The 8,455-nt window shown below is 38.9% G+C and overlaps 1 protein-coding gene across 1 annotated transcript in view; it reads right to left on the bottom strand.

Moving 5' to 3' along the window:
* Positions 1-8,455, bottom strand: part of dmgdh (dimethylglycine dehydrogenase) — a 25,415-nt gene that overhangs the window by 3,346 nt on the left and 13,614 nt on the right. Inside the window, exons 6-13 of the mRNA XM_015389035.1 lie at positions 4,798-5,046; positions 4,469-4,667; positions 3,928-4,097; positions 3,687-3,840; positions 3,226-3,391; positions 2,987-3,117; positions 1,446-1,663; positions 698-855 (exon numbers count right to left, since the gene is read on the bottom strand). Coding sequence (XP_015244521.1) covers positions 698-855; positions 1,446-1,663; positions 2,987-3,117; positions 3,226-3,391; positions 3,687-3,840; positions 3,928-4,097; positions 4,469-4,667; positions 4,798-5,046 — 1,445 coding nt within the window. The remainder of the gene's footprint in view (positions 1-697; positions 856-1,445; positions 1,664-2,986; positions 3,118-3,225; positions 3,392-3,686; positions 3,841-3,927; positions 4,098-4,468; positions 4,668-4,797; positions 5,047-8,455) is intronic.

The following is an 8,455-nucleotide window of genomic DNA, read 5'->3' as shown; positions in this document are numbered from 1 at the left end:
ATAGATAGATAGATAGATAGATAGATGTTTCAGTATCTATAACAACCCAAACAGATTTCAGAATTAGACATCCCCAGTTATTAATTTCATACTCTCACCAGATCTGAACGACCTGTTAAAAAACTTCACATCGCGTTCCCCATATGTCCCCATATATCATTTACGTTGAGTTGCAATAAATGCTAAACTCTCTGCAGGTTCTTGTCTTTGTCGTCCGCTCTATTCAGCTGGCTTTGGAAACACACGGCGAGAAGGTGGGGGCTGGGTGGTGAGGGTTACGGGGGCGAGAAACGCAAAAGTAACGCAATAGTTACTTTTACTAGTAACTAGTTACTTTTATTGTGGAGTAACACAGTTAGTAACTCAGTTACTTTTTGGGAGAAGTAACTATACCTAATTACTTTTTCAAAGTAACATGCCCAACACTGGTCATCTGTGTGAAGAAGTCTTAATATATCACAGACATAAAGCTGCCACACTTTGATTCTGCATGAACAGCTTATATTATGTTTGAAGAACTCTCTTATGACTTAGGAAAGATTAGAAATTGGTCCTGGTCGAGGAATAAAAGAATAAGAACAAGTGTATCAGTAAACTTCTAAGACATCTTTTTCTGCTGAAAATGGCATTCAGAAAGAACCTGAAAATATGCAGAGCTTATCAAATAATAATCTGAACGTTGTTTTATTTTCTGTACCTCAGCTCCCCAGCCCCTGAAACCCTTTTCCAGTCTGAGCGAGGCCATGGCGTAGGTGCCAAAGTTGTCAATGCCTTCATCTTTTCCTGCTTCCATCATGGCCTGGTACACAGCTGCCATGTTCTTCTGGTCAATGTACAACTCCCAGCCCAGCTCACCTGCACACAGGTGAACACAGAAGGTCAATAAGCAGCTCCAAACCAGAGAGAGACAGAAAGAGTTAAAGAAAGAATGAAAGAGCAAATGGAAATAATGAAAGAGTACAAAAAAAAGGAAAGAGTGACAGAAAGAATGAAAAAAGCAAAAGAAAGAAAGAACAAAAGAAAGAAAAAAGAGCAAAATAAATAGAGCGAAAGAAAGAGCAAAAAAATGAGAGAAAGAGCGAAAAAAAGAAAAAGAGACCAAAAGAAGTAAAAAGAAAGTACAAAAGAAAGAGAGAAAAAGAATGAAAGAAATCATAAGGGCAAAAGAAAGGGAGTGAAAGAAAGAGAAAGCAAAAGAAAAAGAAAAAAGAGAAATAGAAAGAAAAAGTGCAAAAGAAAGAAAGTGAAGAGTGAAAGAAAGAGAGCTAAACAGTGAAAGAAAGCAAAAGAAACAGAGAAAAAAGAAATAGCGAAAGAAAAAGTGACAGAAAGTGAAAGAAGGAGCAAAAGAGAGCGAAAGAGTGAAAAAAGAGCAAAAGAAAGAAACAAAGAAAGAGGATCCATGCTTCTTTGGATAAACAAATAAGGCGAGGCGTGTCCTTTACCAGTGTAGGAGATCCTGATGGCTCTGACAGGAAGCCCGGCCAGCTGGATGTTCTTGCAGTGCAGAAATTTGAACCCAGCATCACTCATATCCTCGTCTGTCAGCTTCTGGAGAACCTTCCGTGAATTAGGTCCTGCGATTCCCAGCACACCTATCTCGTCTGTCACATTTCTGATGTCCACATCATATTTGCCTTCTGCAGCTTCTGCTTCAATCCACCTGAGAAAATTTCAAACCCAAAACAGGAAACAACATTTTTTAAATTCCTTCTAAAATTGTTTGTTTTTTGCACATTTAAGTGTTTTTAAATGCAAATAAGGAACTCCAGCCTAAAGGCGACCATGAGCTCTGCACCTTACTATGCAGCTTGTAAGCAGTAGAGGTCGCTGCATAGCCACTAATGGTTCCCTGCAACTCAAAAGAGAGTGTCAGAGCAAAGGCAAGGGGAGGAATTTTTTAATGGGCTGTCTTCCAACTAGAGCGACAGAGGAGCGTAGTATTAACAGCTGCTGAGGGGTTTCAAATTCCAGTGCTTAGAAAGGAGACTATGAGAGAGTTATGCAGCAAGGCTTCAACTTTGACTCCAGCCTGGAAACAGGAACGAGAATCAAAGAGCTCTATTCATTGAAACAGCTAAAATATTTCCTTCTCACTGTTTAAAGGTCTCGGACCGACTTGGAGTTTTTCCTCATCTTCCGAGCAGAATAAGAAATTCCCCCCTCCTGTTGCTGCGCACTTCTCGTCAGCAGGCTGCAAAAGACACTGCTACACTCTTCACTCTCTTACACCGGAGACTTTACTGTTTGGAGTTAGGCTGCAGAACGGCTGCTGCACTGACATATTTCACTGTCTGGAGACAACAATAAAAAGGGACCAACATGGAGTTGTATTTTGCTACTCTTCCCCCACCTGTTGCTGCAAAAAAATGTGCTAAAACACTTTTAACATGCATACAAAGGAAAAAAAAAACAATTTGGTGTTTAGTTGTGTTTCTGTGGACCACTGGTCAGCTGGCTTAAAGTCTGACTGTTCAGGAATGAACAAATGATGACAGAAAGAAAGAAATCAAAGAGGGATGGAAGAAAGAATTATGACAATGGCTGCCAATATGTTACACGTAAAAAAAGCAGAAAATATACAAAGCGGCTCAGTAGTACGTCTTTGTAGACTTCTGACGTAGATAAATGTTTTGATGCATCTGTGCATTAGTAGATTTCATTTGTGAGCCTGGACAATGATTTCCATTTTATTTATAATAGTCACACATCCTTTGTAAATAATATTTTTCCTCTTATCAGTCTGAGATTTTCAGGGTACGAGAGTAATTTAAAAGAACAAGTAACTGAAATATGATGCTTATTTAATTTTAAAACTATTATTTTCTGACTGTTTGAGGCGTTTACTGGAGAAGAGAAATGTATCTAAAGAAAATTCAAAAAAGAATCAATAAAGCCAATAGTTGGACACAATACCTAATCAGTTGATGAGGTAAGAGCTTCTGATCACTGATCAGCTGGATCGAAACGGACCGGTTTTTCTCACCTGAGGTCGTGGAGCTCGGAGCCGGAGCCTGTGATGAGCAGGAACTCTCCTGGTGTCAGCTGGGTGATGGTGACCTCAGCGAAAACTCTCCCTGAAGGCGTCAGCATGTGGCTGATGTTAGTCTGGCCAACCTGAAGAGTCCATTTTCAAAGGATGAAGAATAATAGTTGATTTCTCTGCCACCAGGATCAGACACCCTGTAGAAGACTTTTTCTCAGGAGTTAATGCTTATTCTTTACCTTCGGCATGCTGTTGGCAAACAGCCGATCGAGCAGCTTCAGTGAATCCTTCCCTTTAACTACAAATTTTCCAAAAGGAGTGAGGTCGATAACGCCCACCTTCTCCATCACCAGCCTGCACTCTCTACCGACAGGTCCGAACCAGTTGGTACGTTTGAAACTGGGTCTGAATGAAAAACAGAAATCTTTACCTTAAAGTCTGATACATTAACGAGATGTTTGACATCACATCGCAGGAACTAAATAAATCACCTGTGCTGCTGCTGCTAGAAAAAAAAAACATGCCATGCTTTAAATAAAAAAAATCCCGCAAAAATATGTTACTGTATTTATAATTAATTCGGAATCCCAGGAAACAAAACAGCTTCTTTATGTTTTTTCTTACATTTTTTAACCTGTATCATTCCCACTAAAGCCTGTTGAAAGCAGGCAGTTAGGCAAACAGGGAATGTTTTCCTTACTTGTATCCAGTTTCGTCTCCAGGTTTGTAAAACCAGTGGGGTTGTTCCCAGCCGGCATGAAAGCCCATGGAGCACTTGTCCTTGAGCAGCTGGTAAACTCCACTTGTCCTGGAGGTGGGTCGACCAGCAAAGCGCTCCTCCTTGGGATAACCGACTGGAAAAAAAAAAAAAAAAAACAGTCATTGTCTCAATAAGAAAGCTGGTTCCTAACAAATTTCTGGTGCTTTTGTTTTCTTCTTACCAACATTGTTGAAGCCATAAGATTCTCTTGCCTTGGCGCACATGAAAGGTACGTCTGTCCATTTGCCATATCGGTTGGGATCGCATTCAATAAGATCGTAAGGAGGTTCGCCGTTCCTAATCCAGTCGCTCAGGAACTTACCAATGCCTCCAGCATGGATAACTCCATACCTGGACAAGCGGAGTTAAATGTTTGACATATTCTGTGTCCACAGCTCAAAAATACCATGACAGTCAGAGCCGTAATTGTCCCTAGATCTCCACAATGACAAAACTCATGCTTTGATGACTTAAGGTAAGGTGTTTAGGCCTGGACAGGCAAGTCACAGGCAAGGTCATGGCAGCATAATGCTGTGGAGCTTTTTTGCTTCTGCTGGTATATCATCAAAAAAGAATGGAACAATTAAGACAGAGGGATCCACATCAAACTTAAGACCAGAACATGGCAGACACCATTTATCGTCCGATTGGACAAAAAATGGGATCTTATGAATTTATACCATTAACATCTCTTTGAAATACATGGAGCTGGTCAGACGCACCCAAAGCCAATGGCGGTCCAGTAGTTGCGTACGCCGTGATGTGGTCCGACCATGGGCAGCAGGTCCGGGGTGTACGTGATTGGTCCAGACACGACATTGATGATGTCAGCTTTCTTCAGAACAGGAACCATCTCCATGGCCATCTCTATATGCTCCATTATCCTGTCGAGGTCTGACTCAAACAGCTCCTTCCCAAAACCTAAAAGCAGCAGAAGTTTTACTAAATGAACCTACTGGGATTTTGAACCACTACAAAGCTAAATGCTTTCGAGAAAATTTAAACTGAGATATTGGTTAACTGAGATATAGATAATTCATGGTATCCGGACCTGGCGGTACCCCATCTCTAACCCAGGAGTCCTGAAGCACCATCTTCTCCATCTGCTCATACGGACCAAACAGCAACCCATCCCTCTCCTGACGCATGTAGTAGGAGCCCTCCAGGTCCCTGATGACAGCCAGCTCCTTCTTCAGAGCCTTTACCTCTGGCACTGTTGCAGTGACGACGTACTGGTGATGCACTGGGATGGTGGGGTGTTCGTAACCAATCATCTGGCCCACTTCACGAGCCCAAAACCCTTAAAATTTAAAGAAAAAGAGGAATATTCTCAACTTTAAAAAGGCCAACAAAAATAATAAAAGGCATTTCTTTTGTTAATACAACATAATATAAAACACAGTCCACCATCTTGGGTTTCCCACATAAGGGAGCCTAAAAAGCCCCAAAACTAATCAAAATAAAATAAAAACAATCCCTTTTCCGCCCCTCAAAAACTCTCTTTATTTCCTTTAAACAAATGTATTTAACGTATTTTATTAAACTACTCCGTTTATTCAAATTGACTGAAGAGTCAAGAACCTTTATTTAGTTTTTCTAAGTCCCATGGTATAAAGCATCGCTTGTTGGGTCCTCCTTTAGTTAAAAAGAAAGTTAATACTTCCATATTTAAAGATTTTAACAGATTATTTCACTGTGCAAAAAAAAAAAGTAATTAACATTGCCACAATAATTTTTCTTTAAATACTGTACTTCTTAAAAAGAGTCAGATATGAATTAATTTCTACTGGTCCTCAGTTTCGGGACACACAGGAAAATGACAAGTTACTAGTTTCTATGTAGAGTCAGAGCAATAAGGTAAAGTGGAGGGTGTGTAATTCTGTGGGCCTGTTTCCTGATAGTAGCATCAAGAAATTGATTAAATCCTTTTTTTCATCCTGAAGGAAATGTAAATGTTTTATTTCATACAATAGGGGTCCCTTCAGGCAGGCAGGCTCTCCTGTAGTGGTCTGTATTCCAGCTGATCTGGAGGAGCATCTGACTAAAGACACTGTTGCTGTATGACATTGTATGACAGCTTTGATCTTTTCATCAACAAAAATGTATTTATTTGGATTATTAAGGCGTGAAACAGTCGGACTCTTCAGAAATTTCCCTTAAATAAGCCTGGTTTAAACTGAATGCGAGCAAAAGCCTGTTAGCAGATCTCAAAATTGTTTTAATTCAGGACGGACTGTCCTTCTTTTAGAGCGATGCAGTGATGCATGATGCAGACCTTTAACTCACAAAAAATCATTACTTTAAGAACAGAAGGAAGAGAGATGCAAAAAGTAAAGGAGTGCAAACAGAAACAGGTAATATATTTAAACTCACTTGTAAACCAAATATATATACACATTTATGTTTCTCCCGATGTTAGTTTGTACACATTCATTGGATTCTGAAGTTTTACAGCTCTTTTACAAAGAGGTTAAAAGATGCTTTCCTGCTCATGGTTTTTACGCCTGATCTAGAAACTGAATCAAGTTGATGAGGAATAATGTTTTGGATAGCAAACAGATTTTTTTTGGTATGTTTAAAGCATTTCTTTTCTCTATCAATCCCTTTCGGCCAGTAATGTGGTGCACTGCCCCATGTAGTTTATGCTTAGCTGAAAGGAAAAAAATGGATAAGTTCCTTCTAGGATTGGTTCTGTTGCAGGATTTCCCCTGAAACTTAGGTGAGGTTAAAGGACACAGAAGGGCTTTGACAAAAATAACATCAATTTTGGACAAGTTTGTCCAGCCCATGCAGGAAGTCATTAGAAAGCTTCTTCCCAGCTGCCATTATCTTCCCTGCACCCATACTGTTAAAATAGACATCTAAGGGAATGGATTTTTCTTAAAATACGAGCATTTTCCTTCATCATAGCACATAATTTGCCAATGGAATAAGATTATTTACATTTAAAATAAGAAAAAAAAAAAACCTCAGTTATCTTATTTGATGTGCCTAATGTCTAATTATCTAATGTTAATGGAAGAAATATTAATTTCAGCTGCAGATCATCATATTTACTTTTTAATGATATTTAAATTTATTGCCAACTTTCTTTCATTTCATAAATTTTAAACTCATCTCTTTATATATGCATGTATATATGTATAACTTCACTAGGGAAACAGATAAAGTTAATGTTTCCTCTTAAACATGTTGACGTCTGATTGCTAAGTTCATCATATCCTAGGATACAAATTCACACAAATCTAAAACATGTTTTTGCATTGAATAATTACCTCAATATTTGTCATAAAAGCACATCTCCTGATTAATTATAAACTCTGCAACCACTTGTAGAAGCTAAACATAGCAGATAAGATGAAGTACAGTATAACTTGGCTTAAAAATTAACTGCTACAAAACAAACGAACCAGGTTTGGAGTTTGTTAGAGGGACACGTGTATGAAGCCCAGGTCAAGGCGCCAGACCAGAGAGGTGCAGCTGAAGCCAGTTGAAACACTGTGAATTTAGGTTTATCTGTGCCGCCATCCTCGACATCAGCATGTTGAAAACACAAACAAACGTGCACAAAGAGCTACTTCAATGCGAAAATTAAATGCAGTTGGCAGCTAGAAGAACACATTTGAAATAAGTCTCACTTTGTTTATTGTTCTATTATGACTTTAAACTTATAGTCATAAGGTCAGCATTGTTAAAACAGGGAGTAAGATGTTTATAGATAGTTTGTTTTTTATCCAACCCTGCGTTATGAAAGGACAGAAGATTCTCAGTTGAACAAATCACCCACATATGTAGGTGATTTGTTACAGATTAGAACAGATTAGATGATGTAGGTCATGTAGTCAGCTGAAACTCCTTTATTTGATGCAAGTTCTGTAAAACCATTGATATGAAGGAGCCAAAGTTGATTGAAATTTCAATATAATCCAATTGAGCCATTTGTAGCTTGACAAGAATAATTCACTTCAAGTTTAGAGTAAATCAGATCATGCATGTGTGGATCAGCTGTGTTAGGGTGCGGTTTAAACCACAAGCAAGGTAAGCAGCAAGGTATTTAAAATGGGCAATTCCATATATCTAGATGTTCAAGGCAATAGTCAGTGTTCAGAGAGATTCAACTTTATCTTGGTTTTGCATTGTCTAATACAGATTGAAACCTGCATGAAGGAGGACATCATCCAGTGAGGCATGTCACTTCCTGTTCTAACTGGGCTCAACTGAGGTTAGCAAATGACAACAGTTAGTGTCGGCGATGATGTCAAACATCCAATCAATGTATCAGACTTTTTTCTTTCATTATTTATACTTAGACTTGTTTCACCGATAGAGAGGTGAACCGTGACACCCGCGCAGCCAGATGAACCATTTGAAAATATTCACAGCATTTTGTCTGAACATACCATGATGTCTTTAGGTCAAAAGCTTAAAGAAGAGGTTGCTTGGATAGAAGGTGTGCAAAAAAGACAAAATGGCGGCTTTGATACAAAATGGACCACAGCCAGTAGGGTTGTGACCCTTGTTCTGACTCGTTTCAACTTATAGGTCCTGTGAAGTTACATATATGTGAACCAAATTTCCTAATACCTAGTCGAAGCGTGGGTTGAAGCTGATGGTTTTAAAGGTCAGAGCAACTACAATTTTTTTTTTTAGGTATTTATGACAGGAAAGTCTTACATCCGAAGAATTTTTAAGTTGGTTTAGAATAAAAG

This window comes from Cyprinodon variegatus, unplaced genomic scaffold, assembly GCF_000732505.1.
Source record: "Cyprinodon variegatus isolate N-32 unplaced genomic scaffold, C_variegatus-1.0 Scaffold446, whole genome shotgun sequence".
Classification (NCBI taxonomy): Eukaryota; Metazoa; Chordata; class Actinopteri; order Cyprinodontiformes; family Cyprinodontidae; genus Cyprinodon; species Cyprinodon variegatus.
Note: the sequence above shows the minus strand (reverse complement) of the source record. Positions and strands in the feature narration are given on the sequence as shown.